The 23,094-nt window shown below is 37.8% G+C and overlaps 1 protein-coding gene across 5 annotated transcripts in view; it reads right to left on the bottom strand.

Moving 5' to 3' along the window:
* Nucleotides 1-279: 279 nt before the first annotated feature.
* The window catches only part of LOC131217148 (vacuolar protein sorting-associated protein 52 A), a 44,022-nt gene continuing 21,207 nt past the window's right edge, over nucleotides 280-23,094 (bottom strand). For 2 of the 5 annotated variants that reach the window (XM_058211935.1, XM_058211938.1), the window contains 15 exons: nucleotides 21,869-21,952; nucleotides 20,138-20,218; nucleotides 16,812-16,955; nucleotides 16,189-16,280; nucleotides 12,697-12,778; nucleotides 10,423-10,605; nucleotides 9,804-9,919; nucleotides 9,640-9,698; nucleotides 8,202-8,302; nucleotides 6,659-6,709; nucleotides 2,125-2,304; nucleotides 1,769-1,903; nucleotides 1,572-1,646; nucleotides 891-948; nucleotides 280-791 (listed from right to left, as the gene is read on the bottom strand). In XM_058211935.1, the coding sequence (XP_058067918.1) occupies nucleotides 487-791; nucleotides 891-948; nucleotides 1,572-1,646; nucleotides 1,769-1,903; nucleotides 2,125-2,304; nucleotides 6,659-6,709; nucleotides 8,202-8,302; nucleotides 9,640-9,698; nucleotides 9,804-9,919; nucleotides 10,423-10,605; nucleotides 12,697-12,778; nucleotides 16,189-16,280; nucleotides 16,812-16,955; nucleotides 20,138-20,218; nucleotides 21,869-21,952 (1,746 nt within the window). In that variant the 3' untranslated portion in view covers nucleotides 280-486. Of the gene's footprint in view, nucleotides 949-1,571; nucleotides 1,647-1,768; nucleotides 1,904-2,124; nucleotides 2,305-6,658; nucleotides 6,710-8,201; nucleotides 8,303-9,639; nucleotides 9,699-9,803; nucleotides 9,920-10,422; nucleotides 10,606-12,696; nucleotides 12,779-16,188; nucleotides 16,281-16,811; nucleotides 16,956-20,137; nucleotides 20,219-21,868; nucleotides 21,953-23,094 lie in introns of all 5 variants that reach the window. The other 3 variants (XM_058211934.1, XM_058211933.1, XM_058211936.1) reach the window with 2 other exon arrangements.

Below are 23,094 nucleotides of genomic sequence, written 5' to 3'. Positions count from 1 at the left end.
TTTCAGATGTGTCGTTATTCATGCCTCGGTGGTAGACTCACAAGAGTTTCAACACGAGGTCATGGGTTCAAGTACCCATTGTGGTGAAATCCCATTGTGGTGTTTGTGGGTTCAAGTATCCATTGCGGTGAAATCCCATTGTGGTGTGAGTGTGTGGGTTCGTGTGGGGTGCGAGTGTGCATGTTAAAAGAAAAAAAGTATTTCACCTATGTTATTTGTGAGTGCCTGCGTAGCTCTGTCAGAGTTTCAAAGTTTTTCTCATTCATTATATCTTTTCCATGGAAATAAGCTCACCTATAATTATATTATAAAAGAAACTGCAGATTCTAAATCAGACATCACTGGCAAAACTATGACAACCATCTATTGCACAATGACCGTATATGATAAAAAAACATGAAACAAAAACCATGGCAGTCTTATCAAAAGCCTCATTTTCCAGACCAGAGCTCTGGTTTGTGGGTCCCCCATCAATGACCCCAAGGACTAAAATGTCCTCGAGTACTTTCTGATCTCGTACATTATCGACGATATGGAAACCAGATCCTTGTTCAGCGCATTGCCGCCTACAATTCTCTTTATGCAATCCGTCAGCCTGGTGTAATAAAGAAGCAGCTGCGTCAGTGCGGCTCTTAAAATCTCCATGCCGCACAAGAAGTTGCTGAAAGAAGTAATGACGTCTTTGTGCATTAGCTCTATTGCCGCTTTCCATCGGCTTGCGAAATCTTTGACCAGCGGTTCAACATCAGCGACGGTGATGTGTTTCTCTAAGCTAGAACTCGGGTCTTCGGCTGATACAAACATCATGTAAATAAGCTTCTCTTTATGGTTTTTTTTTTTTTTAATTGAATGTCCAGGATTTAGCTGTAAGGTTTTGTTTCGATGCTTACAGGCACGGGTCTTTACGAATTTGATAAGATCATTGAAATGCTCCAGCAGCAATTCTTCCTGAAAGGAAAATGGATCAAAAAGTTATGGACAAAGATCTGAATTGCAGAGGGAAAAAAAAAATGAAAATCACTTGCATCACAGAGAACTAGCTGATGAACAACGAGCCAATTAATATGAAAACGATGACACTCGGTACAATCTTAGTCTCCTGATTAATGCACTTTTTTTTTTTTCTGTTGCATGTGAGTGGTTGAGAATTTTGTTTCTCAACCATCAATTTGAGCACCACCAATTGGATGGTGAGGAAGAGATGCACACCGTCACAATGGTGAGGCACGCCAGATGGTTCTGATCATGCATCCATGCGTGCCTGTTTATAGACCACCCGAGCAACAAATATTCATCTTAATTAACACAAAATAAAGCCACAAGTCTGAAACACAAGTGGGCCCTACATGTACAGTTTATTAGGCCAAGCAAATGCTCAATCGAAAATTGTTATCCTCCTCATATATAACAGTCACGAGCCAGCTGATTCCATCTCAATCACTACCAAATCTTACTCCATCTTCCCACAGAAGAAGCATTATCTTGCTTGAAAGTGATCCGGCATTTGCCAAAAGCTGGCAATCCTCAAATGACAATGCTTCTCAGCAGAAACAATATACAAAAATACATACCACAAAAATAGCGGTGTTGGTCTTCAGCAGATCTTCAAAATACATCTGTGCCTTCCCAGCTTCTGTACCTACTTCCTGGGAAACAAAATTTCACTAAAACAATTATAGAAGTACACAGATGCTAGCAACATACATGACCAAATTTTAAATGAATTCATGAGAGAACAATGAGCACTCACAAAACATCTGATTCTCACCTTTAACACAGCAATAGTCATATCATAATTGTTTATGAGGAACACTGTTTGCAGCTTTGGCTTGGTGAATGTTTTGGCAAGCTTAATAAGCAACTCATCAACGGCCATTCGAAGTCGATCCAGATTCAATTCAAGCTACAAATATCAGCCAAGCAAAACTAACTGATTTCAGATGCTGCAATACGGTTGACTTAAAGATATCGAGGGATGGAATACCAGCTATAATTGAGAAAATAAATTCAACAGCTGTTTGAAAATTAAAATTACCATCCCAAGGTATGTAAATTGTAATGACTAAGCCAATCTCAAGAGGTAACAGGGACTTGGTCTGATTTGAATAATAGAATCTGGCTTACCTGACCATCTCCATATTCAACATTGAGTTGAATAAGTGAGGCTGTGAACTCGGCATAACGTCTCATGACATAATGTGGATGAACATCGTCCTCCCATAATGTCTTTACATTGGCATTACGCAAGCTGTTGAGGTGCATGTCAAAGACCATTTTGAAACGAGGCCACAGCGCAATATTGACCTACTAACATGTATAGCTCATTAGTTCAGATGTTCCTTAAGACAGATTAGTTCCACTGATTAAGGTGAAAGAGAAATAAATCCAGTCCCTAAGTACAAATGGATAATTGTGATAAGAACTAAGACAGAGAAACCAAGGCACAGGAAGAGGTAAGAAACAGCAAGTTCAGAATACCACCAAGTATTTTATGTGTTAAAATTCTTCATTTATCTTCTTCTTCTTCTTCTTCTTTTTTTTTTTTTCTTTTTTCCCCATTTTTAGCTAAAGAAATCACTTCATGCTGTCCTATATGCATTGATTCAAGGTTGACCAATGTTCGGAAATCCTTTAAGGGGGTGTTTGGTTTTCCAATTGCAACAGTAAATGGCTAGAAATGGGTAACGATTACTTACTCCTATAATTATGTGGTGACATCACCTACATTTGACTGCAATGATGAATTTACTGCCATTGTTTGTTTCACCCATAAAAATGGTAGTTTATAATGTAAAAATGTAATGATTATAATTTCCTTTACTTGTTTCCTTTACAAGTGTATTTGACTTCCTCGCGAAAGTGCTGGCCTCCCGATTAAAGAAGGTGATCGGTTCTATTATCTCCCCCAACCAATGCGCGTTTGTCCCAGGTAGGCAGATTATAGATGGAGCGCTGATTGCTAATGAAGTCCTGGAGTCTGCTCATTCTTCGGGTCTCAAATCTATTTTTTGCAATCTAGATATTGAGAAGGCGTATGATCATGTCGACTGGGAGTTCTTGCTATATCTGATGAAGAGGATGGGCTTCGGCGAAAAATGGAGAAGTTGGATTCGTGAGTGCATTGGATCAGCTCATTTCTCCATTCTCCTGAACAGGACTCCGAAAGGTTACTTTAACAGTTCAAGAGGAATCAGGCAACGTGACCCCCTATCCCCGGAGTGAATCTGGTGAAGCAGGAAGCTACTGTTTATGCAAATATGTTCAGTAGCTCCTCAGGATCTTTCCCAACAACATATGTTGGCCTCCTGCTCTGCATCGGTTCTCATCCAAAAGTTCAATGGGAAAAGGTTGTAAACCGATTTGAAAAATACTTAGCAGCCTGGCAATGTAGGTTCCTATCTTTAGGAGGCCGTCTGACGCTTATAAAGGCAGCCCTTTCCAACTAGCCCGTATATTTCATGTCCTTATTCAAGTGCCCATTTTCTGTTTTAGATTCTATAGAGAAGCTAAGATGAAATTTCTTTTGGAAAGGTAAGGGCGAGAGGAGGCGGTTTCACCTAGTGGAATGGAAGCGTGTAAGCACTCTAAAGATGGTGGAGTGGGCATTAAGGATCTAAAGTCTATGAATCAAGCCCTTCTTGGCAAATGGATCTGGAGATTGGGCTCGGAAAATAACAGTTTATGGAATTCTTTAGTCAAGTGCAAGTACGGCAGATCAAAAGGGGAGTGGTGGACAAAAGACTTGTCATTATACAGATCCTCGGCTATCTGGAAAGGCATTCTTCAGATAAAATCAAAGACCATTCAAGGTATTAACTTTGAGTTTGGAAAGGGTGACAAAATTCTGTTCTGGTTCGACAAGTGGCTGGGTGAAGCCCCGCCGAAAGATAGGTTCCCAAATATGTTTCGGGTGGCGCCTAACCAGGAAGTATGGGTTGCTGATTGTTACTCGATTCTTAATGGCAAGATGGTGTGGAATCTTCAATGTAGAAAGAATCTCCAAGACTGGGAGATTGAGGAATACGTGAATCTGCTTACCTGTGTTTATGAGTCTTCCCCAAACCAATTGAAGGAAGACAGAATTATATGGAGAGCGGAAAAATCGCTTCAATTTACAGTCAAATCCCTATACAAGATGCTTCGCTTCAACCTTAACTCTCCAGCTGATCAGATCTCTCACCAGGTTTGGTCCTACTCTGCCCCTCCGAAAATTCTGGTTTTTGGATGGCTGGTTGGGAAAAGAAAAATTCTTACAGTGGACAATTTGAGAAAAAGAGGGATGATCTTACCTAATGTTTGCCTGTGCTGCATGGAGGAAGCAGAATCGACTGATCATCTTTTGATCCACTGCCCTTATATAGCTTCAATCTGGGCAGATTTTCTGAAGCGCTTTAATATCAGCTGGTGTTTTTCGGAGTCTACGGACCTTCTCTTAAAAGCCTGGCATGGAATCAGAATAGGAAAGAGAGAGACTAGATTGTGGAGGATGGCTATCCTAGCAATCTGGTGGGCTGTTTGGGCAGAGGGGAATAGCAGATGTTTTGAGAATTTGTCTAATTCGGCCGAAGTTGTGACAGTAAAAGCTAAATGGCTGTTGATTGAATGGGCCTCTCAAGTGGATATGTTTAGGGATTTTGATTTTCTTTTCCTTGAGGTGTAGCTTGTTTCTGCTTTCTCAGCAGTCTCTCACTTCTCTTTTGTTTCTTTTTGCTTCCTTTTAATATAAATAGTTATCTTTCAAAAAAAAAAGTGTATTTGACTTTTGATTTACGAGCCTTAATTTTTGTTAACAAAAACACCTTGAAATGATAATGAGGGCTCATTTACTTTGCATTACACAGGAAATTGGAAAACTAAACAGACCCTAAGGGTACAATTGCGAATTTCTGCTTTCGGTAGCAGATGGTGCGGTCCTCCCAAATTGGGTGCTTTTACAAAATATTAACATTTCTTTCAGCCAGTGTTTAAAATTTGGACTGGACATCGACCTGTTTTAGTGGGCAGTCTGGTCCAACTGGGTCGAACTGTGACAACATGATGGTGTCAATTAGAAAAACATTAAGAAAATTTTATTAAGACAATAATCATAACATGGAGAAGTTTCTGGGTGTGGTAGATTGATCTTGATCGAGGTTGCCCTCTCAAATCTGCCTATCTACTTCTTGTCTCTATTTCATTGCCCGAAGTCTGTAATCTTCAGGCTTGACAAACTTCAAAGGATTTTTTGTGGCAAGCAGGATGCACAGCTAGGAAATTCCCGCTTCTAAATTCGAGGGAGGTTTGTGCTCCTTATAATGCAGGAGCAGATATTAGAAACCTCGAGGAAGTTAACAAAGCTCTCTTTAGAAAATGGATGTGGAGATATGGAACTGAAACTGAGAGCCATTGGCATCAGATAATTGCTGCAAAATATGGCTTATCTCCCCAAGGGTAGTGGATAAAGGCTCTTCTTTTTATTGAGCATCCTTTATCTGTAAAGGGATAGCCAAGGTGGCCCCAACTGTTTTTGACAGGATTTCCTTCTCTTGTGGCAATGGCTGAGAATTCGATTTTGGTTGGATCTGTGGTGCGGCTCCCCTACCCTGGCAGAATCTTTCCCAGCCCTTTTTGCTGTCAGTTTGAACCCAAATATTCTGGTGGGTAACTGTTTCATTGAGGCTGAAGGTGAAGGAGTGTGGCTCCCCCCTTTCGTAGAAAACTGTCTGATACGAAATTCCAGGAATTTATTCTTTTTCTTTCTCGCCTGCAGAAAATTGCTCCCTCCTCTGGTCTGGATGGCTCCCTTCGCTGGTTGCCAACAGCCTCAGGCTCTTTCTCGTCCGATCACTTTATAGATCCCTCTCAGCTTCCATGGTCTCCTCTTTTTGTTGCCACACGGGTTCTCTGTGGTCTTTCGGAGTGCCTCCAAAGATTGCTGCTTTTGGGTGGATGGTGGGCTGGAACAGAATTTTGAAGATTGATAATTTGAGAAAAAGAGGATTGCCTCTCCCAAATGTCTATCTTCTTTGTCTCAGGGCGAGGGAAACAGCGGATCATCTTTTTATTCACTGCCCTTTCTCCTCGGATATCTAGTGGAGTGTCCTTCATTTAGCTGAAGTGTCGTGGGCCATGCCGAATTTTGTGGATCAACTCTATTGTAATTGGGATGCGGATCCAGGAGGAGCTCTAGGAGAACGTAAAATGGAGGATCCTTCTTCTCCTTGTTTTGGACGGAAGGGAACAATCGCTGCTTCAGGACCCTAACTATATCAGCGGCTGGAGTGTTTTCTAGGGTGTTAGTTTCATTTAGGGACCGGGCTCCATAGTTTAGGTTTGTTCGGGGTTTCTTGCCAGTCTTGGGACTAGTTCTTGTATTTCTTTTTCCTTCTTCTATTTGCTCTTTGTAGCTTTTCTTTTTTGTTTAACAAAATTCTCATATTTCAAAAAAAAAAAAAAAAAAAAAAACATGGAGTAGTTTCTAATGCAGACAATGTACCCATGCACACAACCAAGGGCACACATGTACCTCAATCCAAGATGCCTGCATCATGGGCCAAATTTTGATGGGGCATGGCTCTGAATCAGATAATTGGATGAAGGTACATAGTCAAGAAAGGAGAAAATAACCAGCTAATTATTGGTAAACCATGATGCTAATTTGACTTGAAAAGATGCATACCTTATCCAAGTACGAATCCAAGCATGGAATCCTACGTCGAGACATAATTAACTGAAGAAGAAAATCACGAGTTAATTGCTTGAATTGGGAAAATCATAGTGTAAAAAGTAGTTGATTGGATACAAAAAAAAAAGGTCTTACTATATCAATTAACAATCCAATCTAGAAGTGATTTATTATTATTATTAATCCAATCTAGAAGTGATTCATAACACTCCTTTATGAGTCACCACTTGTAGGTTCATCAGTTACTATCACAAGCAGTGTTGAATAGAATTTTAACAATTTTGAGGAATCGACACCGCCAAGCAACTGAAACAATGTGAATAGGATTGGAAGGAAGCACTTCTAGCATTACAATTACATCAAGTATCTTCTAGATCATGGCATCTCAGCTACATACAGATTTAAAGTTAAAAAAAGAAAAAAGAAAAAAGAAAAAAAGAAAGTATTCTTAGCCCAGGCACCCTACAACTGAAAAGCATTTGGTAAGTAATGAGATGTGTTGGCAATAAAAGGGATTGATAAGAACCATGAGGAATTGGCAGATTCCCAAGGGATGACATGGATATATTTTTATTGCTATCCCTGGTACAGCAATTGGGAAGAAACTAGTGAAGCCGATGCTTGGGCCCTTATGAGAAGGTTGGAGGATTTTCTGTAGTAGTTTCTCTGCTCTCTGCTGCACTGGTTGTAGAAGGAGAGACTTGGGCATCAAATGACAGTATCAAGTTGTGGAATGTCTTTAGTATTTGATGAATTCAGGAACATCGCCTGTCCAATAAACATGTCATTGGCCACGTGGGAGGAGACAAATGATGTATCTGACTCTTTGGATAAAGAGGGTGTTGGCCACTTGACTTTGAATGCTGGTGATTCTTTCCCTATCCTATGATTTTATCATTTTTAAATCAGTCCAGAATTTCTGGCAAGACCCTATTGTTGTTTCTGATAGGATGCAACAACCTTGAATCTTCAAAGACTTCATCGATCAGAATTTCCAGCAAAACTACAAGAAGATCTCCAACACACTACAGCCACAGGACCACCCCTCCCAAATCACATACAGTCGGTGATTAAAGGGTTAAGACTCTCAAACCAAGAGAGATTATATGAAATGAAAAAGAAGAGGAGAGGAGATTAGAAGAGAAGGAGGAGATCAAGAGATAAGAAAACCTAGGGACCTTCTTGCTCCAATACCATGTCAGAGGAAAGAATTTGGGAAGAAAAGAAACTCTGAGAGACTTGGATGTCCAGCCCTCTCTCTTTATATATTAAGTGAATGGGGAAATTACATAAACTACGCTTAGAGAAAAGGATTTTTAAAAAAAGGAACCAAAAAAAAAGATAATTAATAAAAGGGAAATAAGAGGCTTGCAGCCCAAGTTGGGCCCAAGTAAAGCGAATGGTGAATGGCCCAAAGGGGATATGGCCCAATTACATCAACAAATTTAATGAAATCATCATTAGCTCTTCAAAAAATAAAAGAGAGAGAGAGAGAGAGCAAAGAACCACCCATAACACATGAAGCATGTTCCATTACCTGATGTTGGTGTATTATGCGGATCATAAGCATTAAACCTATTGCATCGTAAAAATTTGGAAGAATTGAATTGAAATGTTCATCAATAACCGCAAATGGTCCTGAAACAAACAAGCAGGAGTTCAGCATTGATTTTCTTGTTCGCCGGCATTTCCCTAGTAACAATAATGTCACAATAACCCCTTTAGCCATAACTTCTTTTCCTAACTTGTTAATGGATTTTCCAAAAGCAATGAAGAACTAAATAGTGAAAGATAGGCATCTTTTACAAAGATTCACAACGAGCAATTTAATCTTAAGAAAAAATATCATAATTATCAACAGAGTACTAATTTCTGAGTAAGACATGTCATACTATTTCAATCATGATATCAAAAAATGGTTACATTATGGCTGTATCAGAACAAAAGAGTTCGAATGGATTCAACGAACTGAAACAGAATGAACCATTTTGAGAAATATTGGAAGAAGGGATAAATCATCGCCTTTTTCCCTCTTTTTTTTTTCCTTGTATTTATATGTAACAAGCCCTAATCCACTAAATCATGCTTGATTTGTTTGTTTGATCAGAGAAAATTTGGTTAGCTTTCAAAAGGTCAAGCTAAGATTGAATGACAGACATCATTCTTACCAAAGAATGGTCAATTACACCATCAAAGACATGCTCAGAACAAATAATAATAATAATAATAATAATATTTGGGACCCTCGCATTTTCCAACTCTAGCCCGTATTGTATCAGCCAGCAAGTCAGCCAATACACTGGTTGATGAGGAGAACAAAAGCTGCTGAGATAGCAGAAAAAAGAAAAGAGAGCTAAAAACCTAGAAAAAGAAAATCAAAACCAGAGAGAATCGGCACAGATAACGCCCATTCGATTTCAAGAGATTCTAGCCCGTATTGTATCAGCCAGCAAGTCAGCCAATACACTGGTTGATGCTGTTATGTAATACCTCAATTCTATAACACAGCTTTGTTCCGGAGGTGACTACAAGTCTACAACCCACCCCACCTTGAAAGAAATGCTGAAAACAAATGAATATTATCATGTCAAACATCTAGCAACCTACTGTTAAAGCCTGCAATTTAAGTGGCCTGTATCATCAAGCTTATATCTATGTATGCTGCTTTCTGAGCTTCAAGAAATAAAATAGAAATAATACAAGGTAGAAAACAATTTCATCAGTAGATAGTGACAGATGACAGCTCAAATGGTAAAAAATAAAAGAAACACATTAAGAAGAGCTCCACTAATTCTAGTGACAAGAAGTGATCTATTCTCACTGAATGTGACTAACATACGAGGAGAAAATGGTGAACAAATAGGAGTGACTAAGAACTCTAAAGATGAAGGCAACTTTAAAGAAACAAAATCCAAGCTTCTGAAGAGAAAGAAACACTTGCACAGATAGAAACAAGCATATGCCTCACAATTTACCTGCAAATATTTCGTAGAAAATAGATTCTTCCCCAAAGAAATCATCACAGAAAAGATATCTGTACCACAAAGGAGAGATCATTATCTGTAGTCGAACTAGGGAAATAACTAATGGCATTTGGCATATAAAAAAATAGTAGAAGATAAAGAAAACTATTGAGTACTCTGAAGTAGCAGTATCCATCAGAAGCTTATGCAAGCTCCTAAAGAGAACTTCATAAGGGTACTTCAGAGAGCTAGCTTCGGCTATATGTGGAATCAATGCAGGTTGTTCAATTTCCTGAGAACAGTAAAAGAGTTTAAATCAAGCCTCTGAACCCGGTCCTTCATGGAAAGAATAGAAGGAAAGTTTTTCTGATTTTGGAAACTCCCAATGCTCAAAAACATCTTCTCTTCATGTCTTTTGAGTTTTTATGTTTACTCAAAAAGATATCTAGTGACTAGTGCCTAGTGAACGTGGTGTGTGTGTGTGTGTGTGTACACACACACACACACATATATATGAATAGAAAGCACTACTGCTGCCTTGTTCAGATGCATCTTGGCAACTCAAGTTATTGAATCTGGATCAAATTTGATAACTTTGATAGGACATGTAAAATAAATTTCCAAAAAGAGCTGGTGAATAAACATCTCGGTAAAGGAAGTAGCAATTTCAACATCCTTCTGAGTGAATATAAATCTATCTAGCAAAAGAAGAAAAAGTGACTTCAATGACACTCCAAATGCAAGAATTTTTTGAGATCAGAGCAAACTATATCTCCTTGCTAGAAAGTGAAAGACCTTTAAAATGTTTATCCTCTCCCCCAATGCAAAAACAGCAGATCGGTTCTTCAAAGGTTCTCTCCCTCTTGAAAAAAGGCTAGTACTCCTGGTCTCCACTCCAATCAAATCATTTGCTGTTGCTATATCCAGTTGTAGTTTCTCCAGTGCTTGTATGTAAGCACGGAAATGTGCACTTAGTACCTGCAATTAAATGGTTGTACTTTAGAGTGATAAAAATTGATGTCAATACAGCATGTTCTCAGCTCACCAAATTAAAAGAATCCTTTTGTTCTGCATGCTCCATCATTCTGAACTTCCCAACTAGTATTGAATTGTAAGGAATTATCAGTTCCTGATGCACTAGAACGTGAATCATGTCCTGATGTGCCTGCCACATACAAGTGGAACCCATGGTCTTGCGATCCAGATTGTCAATCTGCAACGCGCCACATTGGATTGATGATGCCCCCAAAATCTTCCAGACGGGAAGGACGTAACCTTTCAATCAGAAGCCTATGGATAGATGGTTTAGGCAAAGTCCAAAAAAGGTCACAGATTGGATGCCAAGAAACTTCCAACGTGGAAGACTTTTGCTGTGTCCCCTATCCAAATAGCACCATGATCAATGGTCTGGATAATCAAAACAAATCACAGGTCCCATTGTATGGATTGGGTGTATCTGAACACCTCTTACATCCTAATGCACAGGACCCAGTAAATAACTAGGCGTACGGCAAGAAGCACACACACACACACACACCCCATCAGGAATGACTGCACATGTGTATATATCATGTCAAACTGAAAGCTTAGAACTGACTTATTACTAAACTGAAGCATAATGGTTGACAGGAAATATAAGCATGCATATAAAACGCTGAACCCTAAGGGCCTGTTTGGATAGAAGGCAAACTGTTTGCATGGACAAGACACATGCACCTGTTTGGGAAGCAGCAGATGCAAAGGTAAAGTGTTTTCATTTGCTTTCCCCTCAACAAGGGAGTACAACTTTCTTTTCACAAAGTCAAATTGAGGGAAAACAAGTTTGCCTCTGATGTAACATTTTAGATGGCAGTTTTGGGGGTATTCCTTCATGGGATTGCAATCCAAACAGATTCAAATCAGTGTTTTAAATAGAGGTAGCGTGATGCGTAGTGCTCAACCCTCTATAGCGTGTGGCGTAAATACGTAGTGTGTAGCGTAAGCTACAGGATACTTCTATTTTTTAATTTAAAAATAGGACAAATATAATAAATAGTGAAAAAAAAAATTTAAAAGGAAAAAAAAATAATAATGATGCCTAAAAGATGATTCATTTTATCAATTATAAGCATGTTCAAAAAAGTTATTAGTTATCGTTTATCAAAAGCCAATCCACATATATAAGCCAAATCAAATAATTATTACATCAACAACTTTCTAAGCAAACCACTTTACTTAATAATGTCTAATTGAAACCACAAGTAAATTATGAAAAGAAATAAAAATCCCATAGGTTAAAAGTATCAAGTACAATACAAGTGTCACATTTCTCAACATTAGAAACAAAGAAAACCTGAAAAAATAATAAAAAACTAAAATAATAAAAAAAATACATTGTAACTTACGCTACGGACGCTACGCGCTACGTAGCTGTAGCGTAGATTTACGTTATTTGGGACGCTACGTAGCGCTATGGCCACGCTACGCTACGGACGCTATTTGAAACACTGATTCAAATGCAAATGAAAAGCTACGCGCTACGTAGCTGTAGCGTAGATTTACGTTATTTGGGACGCTACGTAGCGCTACGGCCATGCTACGCTACGGACGCTATTTGAAACACTGATTCAAATGCAAATGAAAAGCACTTTCCAGCACTTTTCTATAGCAAAATAAACAGGTTGAAAGGGTTTGCTTCCCCTAGTGTTGATGTCAGTTTACCTCGCACTTATGTCGCTTTTTTGCTTTCCCCAGCATTCCCATAGTTCATGTTCAATCCAAACAGGCCCTAAATTGATATATAAGTTTTTTTTTTTTGAAATGTAAAATTGATATAAAAGTATTCGAGTGAATGTTGAAAAAGTCTAACAACGGATTAAAGAAAGCACAAGAAGTGATTCACATGATGAAGTACCAGCATTCAGTTTCACAATTGCAGAGAAGAACGTTTCTCCAAGTGCTTGTATTCTTATCATTGTGAGAGTACAATAAATTATCCCTCTTTACATAGCCAAGCATGTAATTTACCACCATGTCCATTGCCATACAAGCATAAGAGTTTGGTTTTTTTGAACATTAATTCAGTATTACCTTGTTCATTGTGTCAATATAGGCGCCACGAACCTCGCCGTAAATCTCCTTGCCATGTTCTTTAAGAAAAAGAACCACATACCTATAGTTTCAAGTTCACAACAATGAATCACCAAAAGTAACTATCAAATTAAAAATGATCCTAAAGAAATGATAACTGCTAAGGCCATACAAAAACACAAGTCACCACTTTATGAACTGAATGTAATACAAAAACACATGTCGCCACTTTATGAACTGAATGCACATATGTATTTCACCAGCACTTCAAGCCATTTGGGATGGGCTTTATGAATCTGGTTTAGTGAATCGTTCCTAAGGCCCTACCCTCAGATGTGAACAAGCCCTGATTTCCATTCTCACAAATCATTCCTGCCTAAGGCCTTATACTCTTTTTTTTGAAGAGTAATGGCCATTTATTAAAGGCCCGCCAGCAACAACCAATGAAAAAAGAATACAAACGGGGAGGGGGAGCCCAAAAAAGAGGAGAAAGGAAATGAGAGGATTCAAGAAAAGCTATCCGTCAACGCTTTTTAGGATGGAAGCCCAATAACAAACAAAAGACTTGGTGAAAGAAATAACAGAATCAATGGAGTGCGAAACATTGTTGAAACAGAGCCTATTCCTCTCATTCCACGCTACCCACCAAACAGTCGAGAGAATCATGTGCCAAAGGTTTCCTTCCTTTATACCCAAACCTCCTCCATGCCACGCCCATAGGTCTCTCAAGTTGCTAGACATGAGTTCATAACCCATGATGAGTTGAAGGAAGAAAAGAAATGGGACCACACCTTAAGAGCAGAAAATGAACAAGTGATCAACTAACTCTGCTGTTTGCTCATAAAGGTAGAATCTATTCGGAATGACCATAGATCGTTTATGTAAGTTATCAATTGTCAAAAAAAATTTCTCCCTAGCAACCAAGTGAAAGCCGCGACTTGGGGGGAGCTAATATCTTTCTAGTGCACAATCCCAAAAGGTCAGCTCCTTCTCCTGACATGGTTATAATTATTACCAATGTCAGCAGATGTTTTATATCATGGTAATTTTCCTGAAAGATCAAAAGGTCGCATAGTTTCAACAACATGTAGCATCCCACAATATTCAAGAGCAGCATTTTCAGTATCTTGCGATATCACCAATATATCGGTTATTGCAGCTAGGCGATATGAAACCCAGCTTTAATATTCATTTTCCAGGGTATCGTGCAATATATTGCACAGTATCACCATATATCTACACTCCCCCTTTATAAATTCTTAATGTATCATACAATATATTGATATCGAGTGCGATATCAAAACAGATAAAAGGAAATCGGCTCTATTTTGTCAGAAAAATCATCAAAAATACACAAATATCGATTAAAAAAATAATAATAAATCTTCCTAGTACATTGTAAGGTGATTTTGACCAGGCCACTCTAGTTTGTTGGAAGAGAATCTTTGAAACTTCTCTAAAATCATGATATGAAGCTTCTTGGGGCCGGATTCTAAAAGGTGCATATTTTTTTAGTTTTGATTCTTCTTTATATATATATATATATATATATATATATATATATATATATATATATAGTGTCAAATGGTAAGAAATCCATGATTCTTCGTGTTTTACATGAAAAATTATGGATTTGGAGCTTCAACTTCGAGGTTTTAGAGAGATGGACCAAGTTGCGGAATTGGGAAAAAAATCAAAATTTCCCTAATTTTTCCCAAATCAATTGCAATGTTAGTGTCCAAACACGAAATCAAATATGTATATAACTTGATCTACACATTCTTAGCAATTTGGGGATTTTTAAGAAAAAAATTAATTAAAAAAATGCTTTAAATTATTTTTTTTCGAAATTCACAGGTATATTTCTAGTTTTCTACTTCTTTTGCTTTTAAAGTAATTTTAAAGTAATGCTTGTGTTTCCATACATGTCTTCTTACATTTATAAATTCTACGAATTGACTTTGAATATAGTTGTATCAGTTCAATCAGACATCACATAGATTAGGACCCTATACAAATAAAACCTATCATGTGCATTTGTTTTTTGTGATTTTTTTATTTCTAAGTGTGCATTGGTGTCTTTTTTAACAATCTCTGAAGTTTCATTGAAAAATTCGACCAATTTCCCAACATTTCCTCATGTTTTCCCAACAATAGCGATAAATTACACGATACAACCGATATATCCTGTGTGATAACCGATATTTATCCGTATCCCAAGGGTGTGATACATTACGTGATAAATACGGAAAACATTGTTCAAGAGGCATCTCTCCACCTCATCCACCCAAATCTAGTATTATTAAGAGCCTTCTTATTTATCTCTCCATCCATTTTGGATTGTACAAAACAAATTACTTTGAGGAATATATATATATATAAAGGTAACAGAAACTATATTGATTAAAGCTAGCGAAAGGGAAGACCTCTGAAACAAAACAAATTACAATCCTTTACGTTAACAAAATTAGAAACCCATTCTGCTAAGTACTGCTGAACTTTCTGGATTGTTGAACCCGCCGACTTTGATATTCCATTGAAGCATCTCTTGTTCCTTTCTTCCCATACGGACCACCAAACCCACCGACTTTGAGGAATATATTGGGCATGCTAAATTGGAGGTTTAGAGGAAGATTCTAGAGTTGAGAGATTTAAACATTGGAGATAGGCATGGTCCAGATAATAATAGTACTTTCAGCCTTTTCCTTTTCGGTTTTGTACCTCACAAACTAATAATATCAAGTATTTGCACCTTATTCTTTTAGACAAAATTTTGTTAGGGTATAAAGCTTGTTTTATTTCATTTTTGTCTGTTTGTTTAAAGAGAAAACCATGGAAAAGAATACAAATTCCCCCGATGTGACAGTTTCCTCGGTTTGAGAAAAAGAGGGGGAACCAATTTCCTTTTCCTAGATTTTCCTCAAAAGACGTGAAAAATTCTTTCCAAGAAAAAAGAAATTGTTAAATGTAGATTTCCCAAGGTTACGAGAGATAGCTCTCGCTGGTTAACCATTGACCTCTTAACATTTTCATGAAAAACAACACCCATAACCAAAATAACGGAATAACTGTTGTCTTCCGCGGTTTTCTTCATTTCCCTGAGGATTCTAGAAGCGTTTTCCATTTCATATTGATTCTCTCTAAATAAACAGGCCTGCCCCCAAAAAAATGATGAATAAAAAAATAAATATGATTAATGCAATCTCATCAAACTAGACTGATAATTTACCTTAAATACAATATAAAGCCCACTGCCATTGTGAAATTGAATAAAATCAAATAAACTACAGTGAATGACTATAAACTCAGATGGAAATTTGGTGATGTATTAATCATAAAAGAGAAGTCACACAAAAATCGATGCCTGGAAAAACTTAAGCTGTTTCCTTTTTCAATTGATAACACATAGAATATATAATGAAGAGGTACCAGGCATAAAGAAAGAATTTGATCATTCCTCAGGATAAGGAAAAAAAAAAAAAAAAAACTCACTTGTATTTTAGAAGAACGCTTTGTTGTAGGATCTGAATATTTGTTTTGGGCTTTCTCAAGGCGTAAAGCTTTTGAACAGTGAAGTCAAATACCTGCACAAAGATGGATAGCAGGTCAAGAACTTCCAAATATTCATAATTATTTCTGCAAACTACAACAAATTACATGCGATATAGGCAGGGAAATATAAATAAAATACTGTTCCATGGGAAAATATAAATAAAATCTGCTGTTCCATCTATTATGTTTGTAGATATAAAGTGGACATGTAACTTATGGACATACTAAATCAAACAGGCACAACAATATTTATGCATATGAAAATTTTGCATGTCCTACTTAGATGGTATTTACCATATGTTTGCTGGAGTAGTCAAGGCCTTAATAGAAGATAAAATTAAACATGCAAACTCAAACCAACCTAACATTAACATGGAAATCAAAATTAAATTATTCAGAGCAAGCTAATTAGGGAAGGTATAAAACACATGATCCATTCATCGGAATGAAATACACATGTAATAGCCAGAATAATACAAATAGAACATGCATATAGATGAAATACACATGTAATGGCCAGAGTAATACAAAACCAACATGCATCTACTGATCTACTTGACGACCTTTGAGACTGCCTTTTGCCGAAGTTTTTCCAGTTCAGGCTGAACATCTTTCAGAGCCTTTGACGATTTGACCATAGAGTCCACTTCAATAAATTTTAGCTTCTTACTTAGCAACTCAAGTGTTCTCATATATTCATCATTCACCTGCAAAAGAAAGTCATAATTGTTATTCTTACATGCTGCATAGCAACAGAATACCAAGCAAAGCACAAATAAACTCCACATTCAGAACATTGGATGCAAAATATACCTGAAAATTTAGAACTAAAAGAATTTTAGTGGATGTGCTTGAATATACTGGCAATATTGAAGATTAAATCTAAGGTAGAAAATCAGTATGCAGTAAGCACTCGGTAAATTTGTGAAGTTGCAGACGTGATAAACCAGAAATTGCATTGACCTAAGCTGATTTATGCTTCCATTCAGTTAACAATGGTTTCATTCCTGAACATTGTATTAGGTTGCAATCAAGATCTGACATTTTCAGAATGCTTCCATTCCGTTAACAATGGATTCCTCGCTCTGCGAGTTTTCTCCAATAAATTGCAGTTATCTTTCGACCAAAAAAAAAAAAAGGATCTGACATTTTCAGAATGCTAACTAGTAAATTCATGTTTAACCGAAGTTACACAGAATGACCAGACCTGGTTGGCACACAGTTTGAAATATTGGTATTGGACCACACCTTTGCCAGCTCCAAAAATGATAAATTTCAGTGTGTATCATACAGGTATCAGATGATACACACTAGGTAAATATCAGTATGTATCATCCAGGTATCAGATAATACAACTATGTATCATTATAGGTGCAAAACTTAATCAGTTTTAGTGCCACATAGGGCAATACATTCAAAAATATTTCTCATTGATATTTCAAGAAAACAGCAAGTATCAAGAGATGTTTATACCATGGGCTGGCAAGTGAGGGACTGAAAAACAATTTTCATTCAAATATAAGGATTCATTAGGGGGAAAAATAGCAGAAACCTTTTAGAAGGTCTGATAAATAAATGACATGATAAGATCACTGAGTCCTCTATTCTCATGTTTGATGCCTATTTCAGTAACTATTTGCTGGTACAAAACAAAACATACACTAAAAGCAGGAACAAAATCTTGAAAGAGTGCATGTGGAACTACAAGGACCTGCCCTCTTTTGTGACCAGTAATCACATGGACCTGTCACAGTGGAATGAATATAAATGGGTGTAGAATAAAATAAGGAACACCAAAAGGTTGTAATGTAATGTAGAGGAACGAATATGTTTGGAGAAGTGTGCAGAATTTGCATGTGTTTAATGCTAATACCCATTTAGGCAAATGACTGGTATAGAAAGTGATGGGGCCCTGTGGTTAGCAGAAGCCAGCAAAGCTAGCAGGGATTCATTTTTCAGATGGAACAACAAGCCATGTGTCATGCACAATGCATGTGCTGCACAGTTTTCAACTCAAAAATAGGTGGCTCAGGCAATGGGAGTGAGGGACATCCAGGCTAACTGATAGGCTCTACTAGTAGGAGTGGTATTAAAGTAGTGGAAGACTAAGTACATCATTCTTTGGGGTTAAAAGAAATGTTAATTGAAACAGAAAAGCAACGAAGAAACTTCCAATGGAGAGGTAATGATAGCCTGACACATATCAAAGACCTTGGAACAACCTTCCTAGTAGGAACTCCGCCATCTTGTTTGTCACTCTTAATGTATGATAAATCGAAACTATTCTTCTTGACACAAATTCTCTAGTCTCGTCCACTACAGGAAAAAGTCTCCAAGCCTCAAGATCGTCCAGCAAACCCATTCGATTGTATTTTGTGGACCTCCTTCCACTATCGACATTCCCTCGAAAGATGTGGACAAGATTCCAAGTCCCTCCCCTAGTGCTCTAATCTCTGCCTCATGAGTCAACTCGACCTCTTGGACAACAGGAAATTTCCTCCTTGTCATTTTGGGTCACCCTGCCAATACTTGAAAGTCCTGGGTTTCCAATCCAGCTCACATTAAAGTACAATTTTCATCCAGAGTGGAAGTAATTTCCATCTAACACTTGGCTTTGCCCTCTTACCATCTACATCACCACTCAGTCAGACCGACGTGGCATAAGCTGCTCATCAGATGCCACAGCATGCGCCCCACCATGTACATTCCCTCACCCAAAGATCAGGAAGGTCCTTTCAGGTGGGCCACACACGTAGGTTGAATGTGGAAGCGTTGGTCAATCTTTTTTAACATTCCATTCTTTTGTACATGCATGCCCACCTGATGAGCAGAATGACCTTTTTTGGGCAGAAGAATCTACACAGTAGCATGGTGGGTGTGGTGTGGAACGAGAGGAACAGGCATTGCTCTAAAGACTCCTATTCTTCTGTTGACTCAACTCTCTCTCGAGTCTCAGCTCTCGTCTTGGAGTGGGCTTCTGTTGTCAGTTCTCTTGACAGCTAGTCCCTCCTCTTTGCCTTTTGTTTGTTTTTGTTTTGCTCCTGTGCATTCTTTTCTTACCGGTTTTCGGTGAGCCTTTAATAAAATTCCATTACCCTTATAAAAAAAAAAAGAAAAAAAAAAAAAAGAATATACACAGTGGGGCCAGCTTGATGAGAAGCTTGGATCTCACACAAGCATGCCAGGTTGGCATGTGTTAGTGGTGAGTCACTTGGCAAGTCGCCAAGTCCAGCACACAAATTCCATTATTAGGTCTCTTTAAACATTTAAGGAATAGACATTATCTAAAGGTGAGGTCAGTAAATAATAGGAAGTAGACAGCTATTCTAAGAAGCAGACTTCATGGCAAACATATAACTTCTCTTTATATGATCGTTAATTATGGAAAGGAGTGGAAGCTTCCTAACCTCATGGAATGTGTAGGGGATTAGAAAACTTGACATGGCTTCATCAAGATTTCTCTAACCTGGGCACGATAAGCAACACCACTTGCAAGGCCTGAAAGAGTTTGGAGTGGATTGGAAAGGTTGACCATGATTTGAATGAACTAAAGGAAAACATCCACCATATTGGATGGTGAATTTCAAGGAAAAACAATTCAGCATAGACTATTATATCTCAAGTGACAATAGGATATGCTTCATCATCCCCTCCCTGGATGTAAGTCCTAAACCAGACTGAAATCAATTGCTCGCATTGTTACATTCCTTCAATCAATAGTAGCTATGTGTTTAAGATTTATGAGTTGATAAAATACTACAAACAAAAGCACAGGAACATCACAAGAAACTTAAAGAAGATGCAAAATGCCAGCATGCACACTGGGTGCAAAAATATCACACTGTTTGGCAGAGAAGAATGGATGAATTGAAATTGAAGTGAAAACTACCTCCCCATCAACAATTATGTCAACCATCCTTGGGGGGACAATAATGTCTTCAACGAATCTCGCCAATTTCGACTCTGCTACCTGAAATGAGTAAAACATCAATTACCAAATCCATATAAGCTGGAACAGAATCACAAAATGAATAAGAACAAACTGACAGGATGAAAATGCAGTATTAGCTTGTTTTAGGAGCATGTTGCTTGCCTATTTATTAAACTTCACCCAGCCAGTTATAATTCTTTTTTTTTAATGTGGAATTTTCCATACAGAATCAACAACTACATACTATCAATCCTAGCCCATGCATGTCCTGCCTGCGCATCCAAGAATACTGTTTTCTTAGTTTGCTGCTCAACAAGCAAAACATCATGTCATAAACATGGCACCTACGCCCCTTTAAAGGTATGCTACAGCAACTCCTATCATCTATAAGTTATTAGTGGAGGCTTTGTTTGGAGTGCAGCATTGATATGGAGTCTTTTTTTGTTGTTCCAATTTTCATACCCTCCTACCCTCAGCCAACTCCTTGACCAAAACTACCAGTAGAGAACCCAGTACCTCAACTGAAAGAGTTGACTGCTGAGAGCCACAAGCTGAATGCATCCAAAATTAAATTGCCACAGTATCACCAATTGAAAGTAGAGAACTCCAGATGTTTATTCATTTCTTGAAGGCGAGCTTAAATGTATCAGACTCGATGAGAATATGACTGTTGAAAGGACCTTAGGAGAATCTAACAGAATAATGGTAATAGCAGAGTCACCAAGTTCATACAATGTGTGAGAAAACCAATAACTTTTCTGTTCCTTAAAAAGAATATGATGCTCCCAATGCATCAGCTGGTTTGCATTAGTTTCAACAGAAGTACTCAATAGTATCAATAGTATTAACATAGAAGATACAAGAAGACGAACTATATACATGCGGACAGAACCACTGTCAAACAACCATTCACTCCAAAAGCTTAAGCTGTCAGAGTGTGGTGTATCAATGTATATCAAGGGATATCACTCCAAACCCCCCCCCCCCCTGCAGGGTGGGAACTCTGCATAGGAACATACTGACAAGGGTGGAGGGACGCTCACACCATAAATAGGCCGGGCTTAATTTCCAGGTCCCTGGGCCGGACCTGATTTTTCCTAACCCCCCTGTGGGAGAATAATATATTAGCGAGGCATATTTGCTGCTCTTGAGATTCGAACATAGGATCTTCCGCTTTGATACCATGTCAAACAACCATTCACTCCAAAAGCTTAAGCTGTCAGAGTGTGGTGTATCAATGTATATCAAGGGACTTTATCACTTCAACAACCACAACATCATATTCATTATAATTAGATAAAGAGCATGTTCTTAGGATTCCAAACACCTGCGAAACACAAAGATAGTGCTTGTCGATTCAGGAACTCGAGGCTAAACAGAAGGTAAAATATGTATGCATGGACCCATAATAAAAACATTGGCATTATATGATGTTGATAAAATCTGAGTTTTCAAGATATTTTTGTGATATCCTTAAAACTATGATAAACTAGGTATTGTCTTTTGCATTAATGATTGAGTTTTCATTTTCCACAGATGAGAATATCAAATATGAGACAGGATATGACTAAGTTTGGGCCTCTTGTTTACATTAGATCCACTCAGCAATCTCATAAATACCAAAACCAGAGAACTTGTGTTTGAGCTTTAATAGAAGGTACAAAGTAGACATGATTATAAACTTCATACCTTGCGATTTTTCAGCTTCAGACCCATACCCATAGACTTCTCCTGAAGACTTTTTATTTCTGAACTTATGGAACCAATCTCAGCCTAGCACAAGATTTCTGTAAATATTAATGATTTCAATGATAAGAAGTCCAATTGTATTAGAAAAATATTTAGCATAATGAGCATTGAGCAGAATAATCAAGTCTTATTTAAACACAAGGAACCTGAAGGTCGAAATACTGAGACAACAACCATATAAGCCAATCTCATTAGAGATACAAGGAATCTTTAAAGTTGAAGTAATAAAACAACAAGCAACCTGTTCTTATTCTGAAAGAATACAATCGCAAGAAACAGTAAACCATATCAAGTACACATACATAGAAAACGACAAAACCAGTGTCTGACCACTACCCAATTATTTTAGAAGTGGAAGAAGAGGATTGGGGTCCTCAGCCTTTCAAATTCGAGCTAGCATGGTTACAAGTGGATTGTTTTTGCAGAGAAAATTAGAGAATGGTGAGGCTTCATTCGAGATGAATGGATATGCAGGCTTTCATTTATTTCAGAAGATGAAATTACTAAAAAAGAAAATTGTGGTGTGGAAAAAGGAGGTGTCTAAGCCTCATGAAGAGGAATCAGCCAAGCCACTTCAAGATATTCAGGCCCTTGATATAAAAGAAGAATCCAAAGAGCTGTCACAAGAGGAGAGGGCGTGGAGAGAGGTTTACAAAGCAAAATAATTCAAGGCTAAGAGAGGAATCAAATGGAGACAACATTCTCGGGTGGTTTGGCTGAAAGAGGGAGACAAAAACACAAAATATTTTCACGCAATGGCAAGTGCACGGATGCGGGTCAACAAAATAAGAAGTTTATCGGTAGATGGGGAAAGAATTGAAGGTAAGGATAAAATATGCTTAGCAATTGTTAATTTTTATAAAAAAATTGCTCAAAAGGGAAGAATGGTTGAGGCCTTCTCTTGATAATCTCTCTTTCACATCCTTATCACTTTCGCGGAACCATTAGAAAGGTCGGATTTAGAGGAAGAAATTAAAAGGACAGTTTCAGAGTTAGGGAGTGATAAGGCTCATGGTGGTTTCCCACTTGCATTCTTTCAAATTTTCTAGGGTTCAATGAACTACGATTTGATCAATTTTATTCAAGAATTTTTTATTTGGGTCACTTGGCTACAAAGTTCTAGGTGACATTTATTGTCTTAATCCCTAAGAGGGGGCAGAATGATT

Source organism: Magnolia sinica, chromosome 10 (assembly GCF_029962835.1).
Source record: "Magnolia sinica isolate HGM2019 chromosome 10, MsV1, whole genome shotgun sequence".
NCBI lineage: Eukaryota > Viridiplantae > Streptophyta > Magnoliopsida > Magnoliales > Magnoliaceae > Magnolia > Magnolia sinica.
This window is presented reverse-complemented; position numbering and strand designations above follow the sequence as displayed.